At 33.9% G+C, this 21,906-nt stretch overlaps 4 protein-coding genes across 7 annotated transcripts; 2 read left to right on the top strand and 2 right to left on the bottom strand.

Moving 5' to 3' along the window:
* LOC102626310 (ribosomal protein S14, mitochondrial) lies at nucleotides 1–2,152 on the top strand. Of its 4 annotated transcripts, XR_008053493.1 has the most exons (4): nucleotides 1–215; nucleotides 295–624; nucleotides 1,455–1,643; nucleotides 2,057–2,152. XR_008053493.1 is itself a non-coding variant. In XM_025099108.2 (3 exons), the coding sequence occupies exons 1-2, from the start codon at nucleotides 154–156 to the stop codon at nucleotides 611–613; spliced, it is 381 nt and encodes a 126-aa protein (XP_024954876.1). In that variant the 5' UTR covers nucleotides 2–153; the 3' UTR covers nucleotides 614–624; nucleotides 2,057–2,152. The 4 variants fall into 4 exon arrangements, 3 of the variants coding, with proteins under 3 accessions (XP_024954876.1, XP_024954877.1, XP_052294405.1); XM_025099108.2 differs by lacking the exon at nucleotides 1,455–1,643 and having other exon boundaries at nucleotides 2–215; XM_025099109.2 differs by lacking the exons at nucleotides 1,455–1,643; nucleotides 2,057–2,152 and adding an exon at nucleotides 895–1,368 and having other exon boundaries at nucleotides 2–215.
* Nucleotides 2,153–2,659: 507 nt separating this feature from the next.
* Nucleotides 2,660–3,557, bottom strand: LOC102626019 (hypothetical protein). The gene has a single exon (XM_006479981.3). It carries the CDS (start codon nucleotides 3,424–3,426, stop codon nucleotides 2,857–2,859), a length of 570 nt encoding a protein of 189 aa, XP_006480044.1. The 5' UTR covers nucleotides 3,427–3,557; the 3' UTR covers nucleotides 2,660–2,856.
* A 5,486-nt stretch (nucleotides 3,558–9,043) lies between these two features.
* Nucleotides 9,044–10,109, top strand: LOC112498374 (uncharacterized). The gene has a single exon (XM_025099398.2). It carries the CDS (start codon nucleotides 9,044–9,046, stop codon nucleotides 9,752–9,754), a length of 711 nt encoding a protein of 236 aa, XP_024955166.2. The 3' UTR covers nucleotides 9,755–10,109.
* Nucleotides 10,110–11,065: 956 nt separating this feature from the next.
* Nucleotides 11,066–12,232, bottom strand: LOC102625735 (hypothetical protein). The gene has a single exon (XM_006479980.4). The coding sequence runs from the start codon at nucleotides 11,858–11,860 to the stop codon at nucleotides 11,525–11,527; it is 336 nt and encodes a 111-aa protein (XP_006480043.2). The 5' UTR covers nucleotides 11,861–12,232; the 3' UTR covers nucleotides 11,066–11,524.
* Between the last annotated feature and the right edge of the window lie 9,674 nt (nucleotides 12,233–21,906).

The following is a 21,906-nucleotide window of genomic DNA, read 5'->3' as shown; positions in this document are numbered from 1 at the left end:
TACTACTTGGGCTCCCGTAATTTAGCCCAATACTCAGGATCGTCTCTTCCATCTGCGATCGCGAGAGCAATCAGTTAAACTGAAACTAGGTTAGATTAAGTTCTCAGAAAACTTAAAACCCGTGTTCCTCTGTCTGCCTGTCTTTCTGTCTCCATGGCTCTTGCTTTCTCCCGTGAAAAGATCTTAAGTGCAACTTCTCAGTGCATGAACTTCTGGTAAAACTCACTGCATGTCATTTATTTGTTTCGGTTAATTTTTACTTATTGGCTGTTTCTCTTATTCGTTTCAATTCAGGCGGAAAATGAGTACGGTGTCGGAGAAGCGAAACATAGAAGATCACAAACGCAGATTGCTGGCTACTAAATTCGAATTGAAGCGAAAGCTTTACAAATCCCTTTACAGAGATGTCAATCTTCCCACCGAGGTGCGTGAGAAATACCTCTGTAAGTTAGCCCGTTTGCCGAGAAACAGTTCCTTTACACGCCTAAGAAACCGATGTATTTTCACTGGTCGATCTCGCGCCGTGTACGAGAAATTCAGAATGTCTCGAATCGTTTTTCGCAGTTTGGCAAATCAAGGCATGTTGATGGGCGTCAAGAAAGCTTCTTGGTAGCCTGAGCTTTGGTAGGTATTTTACTGGAAAATATCCAATGAAATAATTGGGGTCTGGCCTGCGTATGTTTATTCGGGGCGTTTTGTAAGTTTTCATACTTTGTGAAATTATTATTTATTTTGGCCCTGTTAATCATTTTTTTTTGCTTAAATTGATATGAATATGCCATACACAGTTCAGTGAAATTGGGAGACTTGATAATTTTGAAGATGTGTGTTATTGTATTGATGCTTGGTTGATATTTGATAATTGATATGGTTTTAATATGTTTTGGTTGCAAGAAATGGGAGGAGAGGCGAGGAATGGAAAGGAGAGGAGGGGAGCGAAAATGAGAGAGAAAGAGGGTCAATCTCAATTTGTTTAGTTTGACATGAAATTATCCATTCTTCCCTTACGTCTTTCCCCTTTCCTCCTTTCCTCTCCTCTCATTTCCTTTCGTGGGTAAGGGAAGCTGATGGTATTTGAGAAATGTAATTGTTACCATGTGTTTAGCAATTTTTGATTATGTGAGAAGTGAAGACATGATATTATGATGACTACGGGAAGTGAAGACATGATAATTGTTACCATGTGTTACCATCTTAGTTTGGAAATTAAGATTAGTGAAACAAAATGATGAATGGAGTGATTTATTTTGTTTGGGCTTCCGTTCGTATGTTTAAATATTCGGAATAGTCAATTTTACACTTTCAGATTACTGGAAGGATATTGCGCTTAATATTGAAACAATGAAAATTTTAGAAATCTGTTACACCTCCTCTTATTGCCTTTCGATAGCTAGGATGCTTTCTTTTTACAATCATCTCTATCCAAAATAATCTGCACTATCTGTCTTGATTAGCCTCGCTCAACTAAGAGCCGACTCTATCAATGGAGCTTCTTTCAAGTTAACAATATGGCATTCAAATTTCAGTTCGTATATTGGCTGTGGCATAGTGGTTGGAAGCATATCTTAATACATGTCAGAATGGAAGTTGATCTACAACTTTTCACCGTCTAGATGGTTCTAGATCATTTTTACAATTATAAGGTAGTTTGTTTTATGGAGGAACAAATTCTTAGATGCAAGGTGGGACACCTGCTAGTTATATCTGCATTGCTCATGCTGCTGCTTTTCGCTTTTCTAATTGGGGGTGGCTGGATTGCATCTGTGTTGGTTTCTGACATTAACTGTTTTATCCCTATTGTACACATAAAGCTCCTGTGTTTATTAAGTAGTGATCAGTGAGTATACATAAAGCTTTTGTGTTTATTAAGTAGTGATCAGTGAGTATAATAACTCGTAAATCCCTGCCAGCATGCTGCCTCCTCATAATCTGTTTAGTAGTTAAGAGGGTGGTTAATTTTTCAGTGGCCAGCTTCAGTTAAGGCCTGAAAATCCTTTTGACATGCTCATTTGAATCCAAGCTGATTTTCTGTTTTCTTCTTTCCTCATGTGTGAAGATTTTGCCATACCTTGTTTACTTCATTTGGAGACACAAGCCTGTCCCAGGATGAAGAGACCGAGTAAAGTGATGATTTTTTTTTTTTTTTCATTTAGGCTGAAATGAGCAATTATACCAGTCTTCAGTATCACTAGAAGAGGAAATATATATTGTCTGTATTCTAATTTTATAATTCAGTCCCATTTTGGCCAGATTTCCAGCTTAATTAGTAGTCAAAAAGTCTTCGCGACACGAACATGAATGTTGGACGATAGGCTAATTGCAATTTCACCAAGGATATTATATGAAACTGTTCTACTTGATATTTCTGCTAATTATCACCTGCGCGTGGACTCTTTTGCCCGTTCACTAGTTAAACGCTCGCTGAATTTATTATTGCTGTAATCCAGTCTTTCGTAAAGGCTAGAGCCCTCCCATTTTTTTATTTTATAGAGAGCGGAGCACTCTCTTGTGCCATTATCCGGATGTTCTTGAAATTGTAATATATACCATGGGATGCCATATGTATTCCTTTAAATCTAGCGCTGTTACAAGGGTTTTTTTTGAATATTTGGCAAGAAAATTTTAGTAACAAGCACTTTCTGAGGAACAATGCAAAGTGTCTGCGAATACAACTCTGTGTATTATATATTGTTTATTTATAAAATTTGTAAACACTAGGACTCGTTATTCTACATACAAAAAGCCGCAATAAAAGTGTGGAATCAAGAAGATCACCGAAAGCAAAATTTTTTTTTTTTAAAAAAAAAGATGAAAATGTAAGAAACGGATCATCTACTTTTTTAAAAAAAAAAAAAATTATGAATTAGTTAGCCTCTCATTGTACTCCAAATATGAAATCTGTCTCTGCATCTTTATTTGCTGATAGAAGTTAACTATGAACTCCTCAGCTCTCAAATCAATCCCTTCTTCCTCCGGTAGGATAATCTCTTCATTAGCTTCATACCCGTATGCGTATCGTGCTCGTTCTTCATTATCTTTCAAGAAACTCTTCTTTCCACTCCCAGAATTATCATAATCATATCCATAAACTCCATCCTCAGTATCACCGTCGTCGTCAAAATCATAATCAAAATCAACTTGCTGGGTAGGGGTAATGCAAGGGATCAGCAGGTAGCGCATGGAAGCTGGACGATGCATCTTGACCTTGAAAATGGGTGTCTTGTCAAAGGAAAGCTCCCGCTCTCCATAATGTAGTCGATCCCGCCGAGTTGAGGTTGCGTGGCCTAACCTTTTTACAAATTTAGGCACCACTCGTAGCTCCATCATCAGACGTCTCTTAAACACCCCGCCTTTTCTTGCCCACAGCAACGCTAGACGTAGCAAGTTCCACGCTCTCTGTGTTACATCATTGGTTTTCTTCGGCATTTTCTTTTCTTCTAGTTTTTTTTTACACCCTCCTGCGAACTTATGATTATGACAACAAAACAGCAGAAAGGAGCTAGAAAAGTTTGAGTTTGTTAATTAGATTTTCAGGTGATGAGCGATGGTGGAGAGAGTGGTGATATACTATATATACAACTAGAAAAAAATGATACGCGGAGAGGAGTGGGCAGCGCGGCCACGTGGCTAACACGGCTGTACGCGTGAAATCGCGTCATAGCCCTTTTTCTTCCAATTCTACCCCGGCCTTTGCATTTGTTAGCTTTCCCATTTGTATTGAGGCAAAGCAACATTAGCGTTTTTGCCTCTACTACTTTTCGTTCAACGAAATCAGATCATTAAAAAAAATATTTATATATTTTGGCTTTATTTGAGGACAACTTTTAAAATATATAAGAAATATTGTGACAACCATAAAATAAATAAATAATGTTATGATATGTATATATTTATTTTGAAAAATTATCATGCAAGTAGTAGTTATATTAAATTTAACTACACTTGTCACATATATTAGTTGATTATATTGTCTCTAATGTATTCTAGAATTACTCCTATTTGGGAGTTGCAATGAAGCTTGCTTTTATATTTCAGAACAATCTTTTTATTTTTTTAATGTCAATATTTCCCTTTAGACGATTTCAATCAAGCTAAATTTTTCTAAATTGATGCTCAGCTACTTTAATTAATAAAATTTAAGTTATTGAGTTTAAATAATTAATCTAATGTTTCGCTTATATCAATATGAGTGACGAAGAAATTCAAAAGAAAAAAAATTAATAATAAATATTATTGATCAATGATTATATGACGAGATGTGCAAATTCAAAACTTTTAAATTTAACCTTTGTTGTTGCTTGCAAGAAAAGAAAATTAGGATACATAGCGCAAAATTAGGTAAAGGATTGGATTTTTTTTTTCTTGATATTTTCCTCGTGTTCTTGATGATTAATTCATATTTTTACAAACATGTTAGGATGTGTAAGCAGTTTTGGAAGGCCAATTTGGTCATGTGATAAATATGAGATCAGAAGCGAAAGAAAGGACCCACGTACATAAAGTAGTAACACTTTTAGTTGGGTTTAGGTTTCAAATTAAGAAAGATATAAATAATATGAACATCCACGTTCTAGAGTCAAGACTTTCGCACAAGTAAACGTTGCTTATTAATGTCAATAGGTAAAAATTCAAAATAAAGTAAACTAATTAGAGAATCGTAAGCTCAAAAGATGGAGCGATGTTTCTCTGTTAGTTCTTTGAATGGAACTTTCAGTTGTGGCTATGATTTTTTAAATATCTACTGATCAAACCGCGTCCGGTCTCTGGAGCTGTGCTAATCATTGATTTTCGTATTTTTCATTTTTTTAATTTTAAATTACAGCGTCAGAATCTTCTTATAAACTGCTTAATTACAAATTTACAATGGTCATATATATTCCTTTTCAAAAGAAATAAAAAATATGACTTAACAACAAGACTTTGAAGGATAAAAAAAAGGGAACCTCAATATCGTTTATAAACTGATTTAGGATGTGTTTGGGGCAGCTGCGCTGTGTTCTTCACCCTATATTTTAGAGAATATTCTCTTAGAATATGGCATGGGAAGCAATTGCCCCAAACGCATGCTTAATTAATTATGATATGATATATTTTGTATCTAAAGATATTAGAAGAATTTTTGGAGTCTCGAACTCATCCTCCGACCGATGGCCTCAGTGCGGAATTTTCTTTTTTTTTTTCTTTTCTTTTGTGGACATTCAGTAATAGAATCCTTTGATAATTATTATTAATAATAAACTTGGCGTCCTGATACCTAACCATAGAAAATTGATAGAAATAATTTTAGAGAAACCGCGGGCAACTAGTGTTGAAATTTTTGAAGTTTCTTAGTAAACGGCTAGTTTTTTCTTTTTTGTACAATGTCCAGACAAACTTACACTGGGATCAGAATCAGTGAGTTGTAGCGAACTGGATATTGCGATTGCATGCAGATGGGTCAAAGTTCTAGTGGGTCCCATGATAGCTAATCTTCACCAAACTGGGGTAACTTGTAAAATAATCGGTGCCACCTGTCTCTATTTTGTTGCCACCACAATACAACTTGTCACCTAATTCATGCCAGAATTATTTATGATGGGTAAACGAAGTGACAGAAGAAAACAAGCAACAGGAAACCAGTGCAGCAACCAGTTGGCAGCCGTTTTCTTGTAATGATTGGTCATAGTTTTCAACCTATATAACTATAACAGCTATTGAATTGAGTTACAAGACTACAATTACCCCTGAAAAGACAAATAAACGAGAAGAAAAAACAAATAAAGTTTCCAGAAGCTTCCAAATCATAATAATAAAAATGTAAAACGACAGATAAAACTATATGAGTATACTACCTTATTTTATAAAGTTTTTGTAGTAGACACTTATAATATTTCCTAAGTAATTGGCCTTAATAGAGAATGGATTTAAGGCATTTTTAACAACATTTAGGGGCATTTGTAAAATTTCACCGGTAGGTATTTTTCCTTATAATATATGCCCGTAGGCAATTTATGTAAAGTATGCCTATTAGTGCGTTCCATAAAACGTATGGTAGTGTATAAGTTTATTTTGTAGAATGTGTGTTTATCTGTAAATACATTTCATAAATGTTTATTGGTCGGCAAGATTATCCCATAGAACATATATTTGTCCGTAGACACATTTTTATAGAGAATAAATCTAGATCATTTTTAAAGAAGATGCTTTTAGACGTGTTGTCGATTCTTGCCTTTAGCAATTTACCAAGAATTTTTCAAGCACCTAAGTCATTCTTGTAGAGAACGGGCCTAGATAATCTGTTTAGAATCATGCTCTGGGATGTCTTGTCGAGATTCGCTGTTAGGTGATTTAGGTAATTTACTCTGAACTTTCTAAGTAACTATGTCATTTTTATAGAGAGTAGATTTAGGTCATCTTTGTAGAATCATTTCTTTGGACGTTTTGTTGATATTTGCCCTTAGGTAATTTACTTAAAATACTTTCTAAGAACTTAAGTTATTCTTGTACATAATTGACGTAGATCATTCTTTATAAAATCACGTCTTTGGCTCTTCATCAAAATCTTGGCCTTTGGGCATTTTAGTTAAAAAGAATTATTTTCTAAATACCTAAATCATTCTTTGTAAATAATGGACCTAGGCTATTTTTTTAATGAAAAAACTTTATTGAACTTTTATTTTTCGTGCGCTTTTGGGTATTTTGTAATCTGGTCTAACAATTTCAATGGTTGTAGATGAGTGAAGCTATTTTAATATTTCATATGACGATTATTGGCTACTGCTATAATGTATAATCACACACATATTCAATAAGGATGTAAATATAGTTTAATGACTTTTTTTGTCTCATATCTAACATATATTTCCTATATGCTCATTCTGTAGAATATGTGTTTGTTCGTAGGTTTATTCTCTACAAGAATGTGCCTACAAAAAAAAAATATATTCTATAGAATAATCCTACAGGCCAATAAAAATTCTATGGAATTGTGCCATTAAGTATTTTGTCGATTCTTGCATATAGCAATTTACTCAGAATTTAAGCCATTATTGTAGAGAATGATCACATATTTGTGTAGAATTATGTCCTTGGACATTTTGTCGATATTTGCCTTTAGATAATTTAGGTAATTTACTCAGAACTTTCTAAATACCTATGTCATTCTTGTAGAGAATGGACTTAGGTCACCTTTGTAAAATCACATCCTTTGACATTTTGTCGAGGTTAGGCAATTTATTTAGAATACTTTCCACGTACTTAAGTCATTCTTGTAGATAATAGATGTGGGTCATTTCTTGTAGAATCATGTCTTTGACTCTTTGTCCAAATCTTGTCTTTTGGGCATTTTACTTAAAAAACAAATATTTTCAAAGTCTTCCAAGTTAATGCTAGATAAAAAAAGATTTCGATTAAAGTTTTTTTACGACAATTTGGGACGAGACGGTACTTATGAGATTTCGGCTTGGGATGCATTTTATTCCTAAATCATTCTTTGTAAATAATAGATCTATAATAGTTTCAATGAAATTTTTTTTATTAAACCTTTATTTTTATTTTTTGTGGACTTTTGGGTATTTTGTTATTTGGTCTAACAAATTTGACAGCTGTAGACCAGTGAAGCTATTTTACTATTTCATATTACCATTACTGGCTACTACTATAAGTTATAGGCAGGCGCTAAGTTACGTTAAGCTCTCCCTAAGTTATAATATATGGTCACATATAAAATGGTGGATGTGTGTGTGTATATTTCCGATAAGAATGTAAACATAGTTTAATGACCTTTTTTGTCCCATGTCTTTCGCAGATATTCACCGCAAGTTACAATCCAATTTAACTTAATAAATTATAATTTTAGATGAAGTTGTGAATCCCTCGTAATTTAATTAAATAAGCTATTTCAAACGAATATCGGTGATATAATCGAAAGGAACCCATCCTTTTAGTTGAATCTTATTATAATCTTGTACTAACAAGAAAGAGTTTACTCTTTCTCAGTTATGTTAATGTAATGTAATTGTCGTGCGCATTGCATGGAATTCTCCAATTCAACAACTTAAAAATAAGGCAGGCAGCCACCGGAATTGGCGGATTGCAATTAATTAATTATTTCAAACAAATTTTATAATTTTGAGTTTTAAAGATAATACTTGTACGCAAGTGCGGTTCACGATCCTCATCAGTGATAATACTCAGACAGCATGATATGATTAGACATTAGCGATCGACCTATAATGATGTGGGATCCATGTAACTGATTGGGTAGTTATGTAACTTATGTTGATGTATAATCATAATCAAATGGTCACGCTGGTTACATGGATGCGTGTTTTGGGGCTATTTTCATGTAATTTAGGGAAAGCTAGCTAGCTTAAATATTTAGAATTAAAGGATCATTTACCTAATTTTTTCTTGTATTTTGTGGAAATTGGTCCAAAAGCTTATGTAAATTCTAATTTTATGTTAAAAAAATCGATGAAGCGCAATTCTTTAAAAATATAAGTAATGCCTAGATTCTATCATTTGAGTTCTAACTTATATGATATTTAGTTATTCAATGAAAAAAATAATAATTTTGTAAGATATGAAATTCATTATGCAATAAATGAGTGACCTATAACATAATATTGAAACTCTAAATCAACACTCAAATGCTGAAATTCTTAATATTATTGTAAAGATTTTTCATCTTGATTTATATTTGAGTAATAAAATCTCTAATTCACAATCAGACGATTCAATAATTACTCGTTACCAGCGTAGATTTCTAGACAAGTTAGCTATTTTTAAGGCGGTATAAGACGTAGAGTCACAAGTAATTTTCTCCTTCTGAACAAAATCAATGCAGAAAATAAAATTTATTCTAAAATATTCTTTAATTGCCACACCGTTGAACATGACCCTACATTCTAATTAGTAAATAACATATTTAGTTAATTAGCAGCTGGCATATATAGTCAAAGCTGTTACTTGATTTGCTCTTGAGTTTCTCTCCGTAACGCTCTTAATTAACTTGTAAATGATCTCACCCTGCTCCGTGCGGGGATCCCGATTGCATCCTCTCATGGAGCCAAAGAGATCAAACACCATCGGCACAAATAATAAAAGTAATAACACCATTGTCGCAAATGAAGCTGATGATGACAATAAGAACAAGACCAAGATCAAAGATCATCATCATCATCAAGCTGGGCAGCATAAGCCAATGAAGAAGCGCGGGGCAATGCATCTCATTAGGGTTGCATTGTACATGCTACGCCGCAAATCAAAAACATCAGTGCACGTTGATTTGGCTTCCAAGGTTTTGGGATCAATGCGTTCATTGCGTCTCCATAGCAATAACAATGATAATAACAATAACAATAATCAACGACAACAACGTCCATCAAAAGATATTGAAACCCACGTGGCTCCTCCGATGATTGAACAGACGACGTCGTCGATCACTGAGGAGGTTCTTACTCCACCTGTGTCGCCATCGGCACCCAAGTCAATTGCTTCCTCTAGCTCTGTGGATAGCTTGAGCCAGTATGCTTCTGCCACGAATCTTCAAGAGCTTGACGCTAGCGAAGAGGAGGATGAGGATGATGATAATGATAATGGTGGGGATGAGATGATTGATGCCAAGGCTGAGGAGTTTATTACTCAATTTTATGAACAAATGAGGATTCAAAACCTTGAATACATGAAGAGTCACAAACAGATGAAACTGAAACAGGCAGATATATCAGTGGCTGATGGTGATGTGGGTGATGAATCATTTTTTTTTAATTAATATTATGGGTATGCAATTTTGCGTGCAAGCATTGTTCCCTCACGGGCGTTTCTCTTTTTTTCTTTTATTTTTTTCTTTTTCGTTACTTTCTTATATTGTCAATTTCTTAATTAGTGATTTGTGCCGGGATATGGATGGGCCAATCACCATTGGGTTGCTTATGAATGCCAAGAAAGAAAGAAATTTATGCATTGATTTGGTGTTTTTTTTTTAAATTTTATTTTAGCTTTAGCATCAGTAAACAACAAGATTGAAACATTGAATGATTTTTTTAGCACTGCATTTTCTCCATTTATTATTTATCATGTGTATCCTTCGTCATCTAATCGTTCTAATCGTGATAATGTGTATATATACATGACAAGCAATAAATAGTTAAAGAGTAATACTTGAGAGTTGAGATGCACAAAAGACCTTCAAACGAAGCATAGTCTTAAAAAATTTACGAATAAAATAGTAACTAAGGAAGAGGAAGATTTAAGATGGATTTCTATGTCTCTTCCAGTGTGTGATCTTGATTAATTTCATTCTATTAATTTTTTAATCTCATACTTGTCATTGTTCTACAATTCGAGTCACTATTTATTATTAATTTTTTTGACTTTTTGTCAATATATAATTAATTTACCCAAAAAATTTTGGATTGATGGAGTTAATTTCACAGGAGTTTAGGCCCACAAATATTCGAGAGAAGAAAGCAATTCCTCTATAATGAATTAATGATACAATTCTTTATCGATCCTTTTTCTTTCTAATTTGGAATTTGTACGGGATTACATGAATGCCCATATCCTCACCGGAAAGCGATGTTGACAAATGTTCCAGATACGACTTCTGAAACTTCAAGACTTTTGTGTTCGAATGCATGACCTAATAAAGAAAGCGCATTGAGGCATTATCAATAAGTCTGTTATTCAAATGAATATAACATCTGAATTCAAATTCTGGTCACTCTGAGGTGTTTGTGCCGTCGGTTACATCATTTGACAGAATAAACTACAGAATTGGGTCTCGCACAATTGGACTCATTCGAGAGAAGGACCAGAGAACGAGCAAACCCAAAGTTTAAAGATTGGGCTTTGGTGTTACAAAGTTAGCTGGGTAGGTGCAGCTTACGAAGACCTTCTGACTTTTGGTGACTTGGTTTGGTAATGATAAATAATCACTTTCGAAGGAACCAAATCATATGATTTAATCCCCATTGGAAAATTACAAAAAAATAAAGCAATACAAGGATACAACTGAATTACTAGTTCTGCTAAAGCCTTTTACTACCTTTCATTAATGGTGTATTTACTAATTGATAATCGAAATAAATTGAAATCAAAATGAAATATGAGAATTAAAATAAATTATTTATTTTATCTGTAGAAATAAGAATCAAAATGAGTTGTGTTGTTTAATTCTGATTTCAAATTTCAATTTCCCAAGTAAATACACCGTAACGGTGTAGATGACATCAATCTCACATGGTCCCTCTCACTCGAGTAATTTGACATGAAATTTTATGAAAAGGCAAAAACAAGAAAAAAAGAATAGACAAATCAATAAATAAATAGCCATATTTCAAAAATTAAAAGAAAAAGTCCACAACAAAACCAACTATAGAGAAGAGAAGAAAAGAAAAGACCTATACGAGTTCGACGACTACACACTCCCTCTCTCTTCGTCTTATCTAATTTAAGCTACTTCCATCAAGATCTTGCCAATTCAGCAATCAAGATGGAGGCCTTCTGACGTGTAATGATCACAGCTCCATATAGCAAAAAGCTAGCACCCATGAACGATCTGAAAGCACTTGTTCTTGATCCAACGTAGCCCTTTTCTCAAAGAAGCCTTGACTTTACCTTCAACAGTGTAGACCTTATACTTGGCGATCCTCTTCCGTCTCTTCATCTCAGGATCGGTGAATCCCCAAGGCTTTAACGACGCGTCGTGACTCTGCCGAGGCATGCGTGGCGGAATCTGCGGCAGATCATGAGTCGCGTAGATCTGATTACCACCAACAGCAGCGCTAGTAAAGCTCTTCCCACTAACGCTAACAATCTCCAGCCTCCGATCACCTCCGTATGGCCTCTGACCCGAGCCATACCTGTACCCGTCCATCTAAGTGACCGGAGCTTTAGATTCAGACGCGAGAGAGAGAGAGAGAGAGAGAGAGAGAGAGAGAGAGAGAGAGAGAGGAGAGAAGTGTTAGGGTTTATACTTTATGCAATGCGATTTAAGAGACGAGAGAGCCGGTTTCTACTGAAGGTTAAAACTGGAAAATAAAAATAATAAAATAAAGAACAGAAAGGTACTTTCGAGTTGTAGCAGGACCATTATGCGAGTGAGTTTTATGCTGGTGGTTCTTGTTCTATTGTACTCAATGCTTATTTTTTTTCCCTCCTTTTTGCGAATGCGAGGGATTAGCTGTGAAGAAATGTGGACAGCCTCGGTTTTGCTGATCTTTGGTTGGATGAATGTTTCTGTCTGGGCTCTGATTACTACACTTAATTATTACTACTTAATTGCTTTCCTTTAATTTTGTTGACCAAACATGATATGCTTTTGAAATTTTTTTTAAGACATTTACATGTTATTAATATTACCCAATTGAACTTCTGAAAAAATATATATATATTACCTGAATGAAGATGGATAACCAACTGGTCAAATTTCTGTAAGACACACGTTTGGAAATGAAATGAAATTGGTGAACAACTTTAAAACAACCAATCATCAGTTTCTTTCTTCTTCTTCTTCTTCTTTTTTTTTTTTTTTTTTTTTAACAGGAGCTAATTCTGTTATTCCAAACGTCACACGGTCATTTTACTAGCGTTATCTCCAGTACTTAGTGTAGTTATTATATTAAAATGTTGCTTAATATTGTTAAATCCCCTCATGACTTAACATATAGCGAGTATCATTTGCCGTTTCTTAGTAATACACAAATCTACTTTTAAAGTGTACATACACAAATGATCGCAGCAAAATGGTACAATTAGTTGATGCCTTCAGAATCACTCTCTTAAGTAACCACTATAAATGATTAGAAAAATCAATACACTAGTCCACGCCATAAGGGGGAAAAAAAAACAAATACAAAAACAAAAAACCAAAGAAAGAAAGGACATTATTCCATGCCTTGCGGCATGTATATTGGGATTATTAATTATTTAAACATGAGGAAGACAGTTTAAGATGGAGATCAACGCCTGCTATGTCTTCCTGATCAAGCAAATTAATAGAAAATTCGGCATGCGAATGTATTGCAGGAGCAACGTGTAAGGGCTGAGGAGCTGCTGGTGATGATGAAAGCAACCATGGCCGCCTATGATAATCGCTAGTAAATTCTCTTTGATAAATGGCCGGTGCTGACTTCACTGCATGTGAGCTGATTATAGGTGCAGCGGTTGCTACCGACACGAAGCGTTGCTGATCGCTGTGAAACTGGGCGCGTTTTGTTCTTGGACGCCCCCTTCTGTGTGCATTTTGATGCCCTCCTAGCGCTTGAGAGTTAGCAAACGCTCGACGGCAAAATTGACACTCGAACTTTCTGTTTTTTCCACTAGTTCTTGTTTTGTCTTGAATCTTATCTTGCTGATCACGATCAGTTAATGGAAATCCAAATAGCTTTAATGCTGCAATGGGTTTAGTATGATTAGTTTGTTTGTCTCTTTGCATTTCGTTTGATGGTAATTTGGCTGAACTTGAGCTCTCTCCCATGAGATGTAGTTGGGAGTAGTGGTTGTATTGTATATGCATGTAGTTTCCAATTCATTTATAGGGAACTGACTTAGAGGAAAACTAAGTTTATGTGTTTGGTTGGAAGAAATGATAGTAGAGGAAAGGAACGGAAAGAAAAAAGGAGAAAAGAAAATGAGTGAAAAAGAAGATTAATTTCATTTTTATTATTTGGTTGGATATGAAATTGATCTTTCTTCTCTTATTTCTGCCTTTTCTCTCCTCTTCTCTTCTTAATTCTTATATTTCTTCAAAGAAAACAATTCATAAGATTTTGTTTGGTATTAAAGTTGGAGAGCTGTAATTTAAAATATTATAGTGATTGATAAATACTAATATTATTATTACTTCTGTTAAAATTATTATTTAAAAGTTATATTTATTAAATGTTATTAATTTTTATTCCATAACATTTTTTCTCTAACATTTTACTATTAAACATGACACATATTTTCTTAGAAACCGTACATAAAAAATTTATAGAGGTTAAAAAAAAAAAACCTATAGCTTTAGTCCTAGCTTCGATAATAAGCTCTTCTACACTGCAGTGTTCTTACAAATTTTTTGATTGGTGGAGGCAGATCCTGAGGATATATTTGATGGTATGAAAGTGAAACATATGAAGCAAAAAGAGGCCGAGAATAAAGGGACGTTGGCCTTTGGAGTCATTGTTCAATGTGCATTGTCAAGTGTAGGCACAAGCTACTCTTAAGGTTGTCCGGTCCTGCCACGTGTCATACTCATAGCACAAATAAATCAACGGGTGGGGATGAGAAATATGGATCATATATCACTCAGTAAATTATAAAAGCAGTGATTATATGATTTCCTGTGGATGATATTAGAAAGTGAAGTAAAACTGAATTTGGTACAAATAATACGAGATGGGCAAGCATGAATTAGGTTCCAAAATCCATCAATGACATTAGCTTACCAACATTATTAATTAGCTAATTTAATTAGGTTAAGGTCTTTCAACATATCAACAGACATATTCCTCGTGTTATTGATGATAAGAACTTGAACCTAACTAAAATGGTAGTTATTTAGGTTGGTTCTTGTCGCATATTATATATTGAGTCCGATAAGATGAAATGAATCTTCAGTCTTGTTAAGTTTTGAGAGACTTTAGTTAAGTGATGTGAAAAAAAAAAACGATAAGTATAAAATAAAAGTTAATAATGAATGGTAAATATGATTTTTGAATAATAATTTTGATAGAAATATTAAAAATATTATAATTTTTTTATTATACAATCGGTGAATTAAATTAACTTGTCACCAAACGGAACTTTCTTCTATCCCTGGCAGGACATATTTAGTTCTTCAAACTGCAAAATGCACACAAAAACCAATAGATATTGCGTTGAAATTGAAAAAAAGGCTTATAGAAAAGTGGGCTACAAGTTGCAAAATGAGACATTAACAGTCGTGTTCAAGAATGACAAAACTATACCTTTCCTTGTTCAACTTAGTTATTTTAATTTTTACATTAATTGTTAGTTATATCCTCAAGTTCAAGCTTATGAGCACCCATGATAAAAGTTAGGCGAAATAGAAATTCATTAATTTTCAATCACTTGAGGACGAACCAATAGTGTGTCGGGACTGCCACAACGCTGCATTCCCCTAACGCAATTGCTATGGAATATGAGTTGAAAACTCATGTTTTGGAGCTGCGCTGTGACGGTCAAGCAGCTCCACTGATCGGGCCTAAAATTAAATTTCAAGTGAAAATTATTAACTGGGCATTTCATCTCTACAATTGATTGAGATTTAGGTTTTATTTAAAATTACAATTGTTGTGAGAAAAAAAAACTATAATCATGAAGTAAAAATTAATATTATATAGTACATATAAATTTTAAATAATAATTTTAATAAAATTAGTAAAAATATAATAAATTTTTCATTATACAAATATAAAATCAAATCAACTTAACTCACAAAGTACAATTTTTACCAAATACTAATTTTATAACTTTTAAGTTATCTTTAATCCTAAACATGTCTTAAAATATGTCCAATCATCTGTAACTTTATTTTCTAATAAGTGAAGTGTGTTTGAGAGACAAGCAACACAATTTAAACATGGCATTTTATCTCCCAATTAGGGCTATACAGATGAAAGTAAACCATTTATTGTACTTTGCATGATCACCATTCTCATCATGTATGGACGCGTGCTAGTGCGATCACTGGTTCATCTACGAGAAAGGCTGTCAGCCAATAACGTGCGCATGGAGAGGCTCGCATCCTTCACCGCTCCTACCCGAGTATGAATGATCAGTGTCTCCCATATACTATACAATCATATCTCGATTGACGTCTTCTTTTCCAATCCCTTAGAAAACGTTACGTCGTCTAATTAACTTCTAAAAATAGATCTTACAACAATTAGGATGAATTACAACTAGCTAGCACGCATATGTTTGAGGTTGCAAATGCATTAATTAATTATTGTAATATTTAATTTGTTTTATTTAACGCGAAAGGTGAGTTCAGACTTCAGACGCTTTATCTTGGGGTTGGAGACACATTGCAGGTCATGATTGAACCTCACCTTCCCCGCCGCTGCCTTTCTACTACATGAAACTGTTCTTTGTCACTCTATTATTGATTTGTAATGAATTTAACCTAAAATCGTAGGCTTTTGGTTGTGGTGGTTTGTTTTTAGCTTGGTGGTATCTCAATCGAGTGAAACTGTGAATTAATCGAGCGAGTCATAATGGCTATGTATGCCCCGGTGCTTCCGTATTTAGGGCTTTTGCCGGTTGCCACAACGTAACTCACATGTCACTGAGAAAAATCCGGTATATCAGGATGCCAAAACAGAGTTGGTCCACGGTGTGACCCTACCACCGGCTTATGGTGTCAAATCACCATTCTCCTCCATTAAATTGTTTATTTTGATTCAGGCCGTCATGCAAAAGTCATTGAGTGGTAAACTGGCCCCACGCCTCTACTTCGGCGTTATCTTGGTTCAGTCCCCAGTCCCCAGTCCTCAGTTCATTCTCACAAGTCACAGCACCATTTATGAAATGTAACTATCACGCTTGTGGACAAAGACAATGATATCATAATATCTACAATATATTGATTCGATTTGCTTTCTCAAACCACAGCGCTTCTGCCTCTGTTGTACATTGATTGAACTTCTGATACTTCACAAATTGGGTAAAGCTTACGTTACATTAGCAGTATGTTACGTCTATAAATTTATAAACCCTTAAAAAAGATAATAATTATTAAAAAAATTAATAAATTTTAAAATTTTAATTTACACCCCAAACTGTTAATACTCTAAGCTGTTTACACTCAAGTTGCAGTATTTAATTTTTTTTTAAGTTCTTCATTTATATTTATATCAAAGTTAGTACCAAATTATTGAACATTTTTTTCTATTTTATTTAATTAGATCTCTAACTTGTTTAATTTTAGATCTATTGAATTTTTATTCATTATATTAATAATCTTTTAGTTTAATATATCATAATCTTTAATGTTGAATTTTTTTATGAATTATTTAACTTTATTAAATTCTTTACTTAGTTGATCTCTTGACTTTTTAATTTATTTTATATTTCCTTCATTGAAATTATTAATTTCTAATATTTTGTTTTCTTTTCTATATCATTTATAGATAAATTGGGGTTTTCTAATTTATTTAATAAATATAGTGATATTTAATTTAATTGATTATTTCTCTGCGTGTTTGAACCATTGATAAGATCAAAAACTCGAAATCTTTTCACTAGAGGCTTTGGTAATTTATTCGTTGTACCATCTTTTTAATCATTCATTATATTTATAAGATATTTATCACATATAATATCTCTTATAATTTAGCATACTAAATTTAGATTACAAAATTTGTGTGACTGCTTGATGATATGTATTTCTGATGGAAAATAGATTGAATGTGTGTGTGTTAGAAGAAAAATCTAGTTTATGTCTTAAGAGAGACAAAAAAATTATAAATGTAAGTGCAAAAATATATTCAAAATTTGTGGATCTTTATGAATATAATAATCATTTAAATCTTTATAAAAATATTGTAAAAACTTTATAAAGTTTTAAAAATAAATGTAGAAAAGATGGATGAAAAAATCATTTAATTATAAAAAATCAATGAGGACTTATTTGAAAAAATAAGTAAACATATGATTAGAAATAAAATTTTCTGTAAATATCTATTACACCTATACTTTGGTTTATGTTAAAATTATTTTTATCCATTGAATTTAAGGAATATCAAAATCAATAGCCTATATTCATTGGTTGTTTGTTACATTATTTGTAACATAAGCTTTGCCCACAAATTGCAAACATAACTGAGATTACAATGCAAATAATTACCGTTAATTTGGACCCGCGGTAACTTGTGGCTTGGTCTCTATTAATTTTTTTTTTATCAAGACAAAGTCACAAATGCTTCTGGGTGTATATATATATAAGTAAATGGCTAAATGCTGTGCTTTAAAAATGAAAAATTTTTGCGGTAAATGCATTATAGTATTTCGGGACACTGAACGTACAGAAATTAAAATGACCCACTCCGAGTATTTCTTTCTTGTCTCTTAGTTATTTCCCATTTTATTAAATTTCTTTTTAGGCACTTGAAAAAAAAGGGTTCCTCACTTTGAAAAATTCATACGTGGACACTTTATGTGGTCGCCTTTTGCGTTTTCCACTAGAGTTTCATCAAAGTTGCATGTGTGCAAATGCTTGCTTGTAACTTTTTTTTTTAATACTGATTAATCATGAAATTACTGCATTACACAGATATTTACAACAACTACTTATTATAGTAGAGATATTATACTGATATTTATAATCAGATATACATGATTGAGACTTATATTATTACAATGAATTTTATGAAGTACATGTCCAGACAAATAACTCCTCATAGGAAAGAGATGTCCATACTCCACTTGCATTTCATAAGGGAAAAAAATTTTTAAATATAAAGAACATTAGCCCCCACAATGCTTTTGTGGGGGCTAGAACCGCTGCCCTCACAAGGGCAGCAGCCCACCACTTCGGCCTTGGCCGAAGTGGCTGCTTGCTTGTAACTTGTATTCTCAGTTTGAGTTCCACTATATGCTGTAATAGTTGGTGATGCAGCCACAGTGGTCACATTAATAAAGAGCAGATATTAATTTGTCAATTTCTCTCTTTCAAACTTTTGATTCAAGGGTCGATAACGGTTCTATGCAGCATACATAGCCAATTATTTAATTTGGCGGAAGGCAGGAGCGAGTGAAGCATAATTCTTGTGACGAGTTACTTTGTGTAGATAACTCTTGCAGCACGCCAAGGTCTCATCAGGAGGTCAATCAGGTGCACATAACATTGCATCTCGACATGGGGATATGTATTTCTCCCAATACGACGAAATCAAACAAAAAAGTGAGTGCTGCAGTGCGCTTTGGCAGGAGGGAGAGGGAGGCCCAGGACTCACAATCACAAGTCACAGTCTTTGTAGTTTTAGGACGATGGCTAGCTATGCTTAGGACTCCATTCAAATTGTACTTAGTTTTATCTTCATCTACTACCGGGTCAAGGAAACAATAACTTTTAAAACTCTTGTGGCTGTGCAAACTAAGATTTTGCCATCTTTTCTTACCTCTGTCCTCAAATCATTATTTTGGATTGTTTATTAGCATTTATCAAGATGAGTAGTGTCTTTGAATTAGAATAAGCTGCTCTCTAGTTTTTATCTTGACCATCAGCATTAGCCATTTAATTCACTTGAACCCAATAAATACTTTATGAGAACTTTGATTGACAGATTTCTAATGTCATCAACCATATCATTTAGAATATCAAGCTTAAACGATGTACGTACTAAAAGATCAAGAATGCAGCTATGATTGGTGATGATTATGTTTAGGCAGTAAGTAGATAAAATTGCTACATGGGTCATGTGTAGAACAAGAGACAAAGTAAAGCCTATAGTTTGGAGTTATATGATACAGCACCAAGACCTTAATGGCTAGCTAGCTATGAGTTATGGTATGGCAATGGTTAACCTAACACCATTGGCTTGTTTCTACTTTCTAGTAAGTGCATATCAAGGCCAACTAATACACTTTTCGGCTTGTGATGATCATGATATATAATTCTAAGATTTTATTCGATCGTGATGTCATCTCTCAACTATTTTTTCATATAGAATTAGAATGCCCTTCTAATTTTAAAATCTTGTATCACCTATCTTTTAATATTACTGTATAATTAAGATTTAATTATCTTTATAATTAGGATGAATCTATGATTATGACAAATCAACTCAAGTATTCATACTGTAGTTGTTCGTTTTGTTCTCCAATTGTAGGTGAGAGCATGCATGCTAGTTGAGTGATTATCCAACCCCCACGAATCATGTGATTTGCGTCAAAACTTGAGTACGACAAATTTCTTCCACGGCTTGTCTCTTGCTTTTATGATTATTATTATTATTATTATCATAGTTTGACATCCATTAATTTGAATAGCATGCCCATATAAGTGGACGAGGATTATTATTATATGTAGTGCTGGTAACTGCAGCATCAGCATAGACAGGAGTTGAGTTTTAAGTATTGGATTTGTTACCAAACAAACCACATTGATCTCAAGTAGAAGTGGGCCCCGCCACTTCGGCCTTGGCCGAAGTGGTGGGCTGCTGCCCTCACAAGCATTGTGAGGGCAGCGGTTCTAGCCCCCGCAAAAGTATTGTGGGGGCTAAATATTCTTCATATTTAAAAATTATTCTCCCTTACGAAATGTGAGTGGAGTATGTACATCTCTCTTCTGTGAGGGGTTATTTATTTAGGCATGTACTTCATAAAATTTAATGTAATAATATAAGTCCCAATTATGTATATTTGATTGTAAATATCAGTGTAATATATCTACTATAATAACAGTTATTATAAATATCTGTGTAATACAGTAATCTGATGATTAATCAGTATTAAAAAAAAAAAGTAGAAGTGGACCCCGTTTCTTTTGCTTTAAAAGAGAGAAATAAAACCAGCTATACACATATACACACACAGCATTAATAAACAGATTTTTTTTGGTCTTTTCCTAAAGAATATTTATACAAAGTAGTTTCCATCAAATATCGTACGCAGAGAATACAAAATCTTTCATGCCACAACCCTACTATATATAGCCATTTAACCACTCACTAGCCTTCTACCACGTTAGCTGTATTGCCTTGCCCTCTACGACTAGTAATACTAGAGTGTCATATCTCGCTATTAAACAGAAAATCCGTAACTTCATGATCAACTTTCTAATACATAGGACCCGAATTTCACTAAAGTTCACACACAGTGAACTTTAGTGATATTTGAATCCTTTTATGTATTTCATCATTCTTTATTTTTAATAGATCCCATTTACTTTATATTAAAAAAAATAATTATTTTTACTTTATATTATTTTATTTCTCTCTCATCTGCTCTCTTTCTCAAGCTTCACCGTTACCCTCGCCAAGTCCATCATCACCGTAACTACCCTTGTCATTGCCTAATTTCATCCTCATCTGCAGCACCTATTAGGTTTTTATAAAATTTTGTGAACAAGTAATGAGTTTTATTGTTGTTTTTGATTTTCTATAATTTTAATTAGCTAGAGATTTATTTTAGAGTTCTAGTTGAATTATGTACTTAATATAACAACGTCTACCAATAAGGAAGCCAAAAATACCCGACAAGAAACTCAACTTCCCAGATGGCATTTTTGGTGCAACTTTTCATCAAATTCGTACCTCATGTGCAAACACCTTCGATCTAGTCACCTTCATCCAGTTCAGCATCAACGCACTACTTTGCTTCCTTCCACATTGCCTTGTAAGTTTCTCTCTAGCTCTTGTGTAAAGCAGAGATTTGATTGCCTTCGTACCTCCATTGTATGATGATGTGCGAGAGGAGGAAATAATAAACGTGGAAAAGATTATGTAAAGGATAATAATTATTTTTTATTACAGGTAATTTTTGCTGAAATAAACAGGGTACATTAAAAAGTGTGAGTTTATACGTAGAATATCATTACTCACTACTGCTACCCAATTGTGGGTTGAAAGCCCATCTACCGAATTGGGTCTCTCTGACAAAGGTCTCTATGCTCACGTCACTCGATTCTCATGTGAATTGTTAGTTCAGCCATAGCCCGAATCTGATGGTCATAACTCATTGACACGGTGTCCCTCTGTCGCGACGACACCATTTTGATCCAACGGCTAAAATTGAAACTACGTGCTTTCGTTACCCCATGTCGCCTCTTGGCGCACCGAGCCTCTCTTTGGCTATCTATGCAAGCTATTGTCCTCCTTCACGGATGCGCGTTACTCAACCCCCACCAATGAAAAATGTAAGTGCAATTTCACTTCAAATAACGATTTTCTGCGAGTATTTAGGGCTTGTTCG

This window comes from Citrus sinensis, chromosome 3 (genome assembly GCF_022201045.2).
Source record: "Citrus sinensis cultivar Valencia sweet orange chromosome 3, DVS_A1.0, whole genome shotgun sequence".
NCBI classification, from domain to species: domain Eukaryota; kingdom Viridiplantae; phylum Streptophyta; class Magnoliopsida; order Sapindales; family Rutaceae; genus Citrus; species Citrus sinensis.
Note: the sequence above shows the minus strand (reverse complement) of the source record. Positions and strands in the feature narration are given on the sequence as shown.

What these genes read in the sequence shown, in the direction of transcription:
- LOC112498374 (XM_025099398.2), top strand. Translation starts at nt 9,044, where the DNA reads ATGGAGCCAAAGAGATCAAACACCATCGGCACAAATAATAAAAGTAAT.
- LOC102625735 (XM_006479980.4), bottom strand. Translation starts at nt 11,860, where the DNA reads ATGGACGGGTACAGGTATGGCTCGGGTCAGAGGCCATACGGAGGTGAT.
- LOC102626310 (XM_025099108.2), top strand. Translation starts at nt 154, where the DNA reads ATGGCTCTTGCTTTCTCCCGTGAAAAGATCTTAAGTGCAACTTCTCAG. An exon ending in TCTCAGTGCATGAACTTCTG is followed by an intron (nt 216 to 294) that starts GTAAAACTCACT and finishes GTTTCAATTCAG; the next exon opens with GCGGAAAATGAGTACGGTGT.
- LOC102626019 (XM_006479981.3), bottom strand. Translation starts at nt 3,426, where the DNA reads ATGCCGAAGAAAACCAATGATGTAACACAGAGAGCGTGGAACTTGCTA.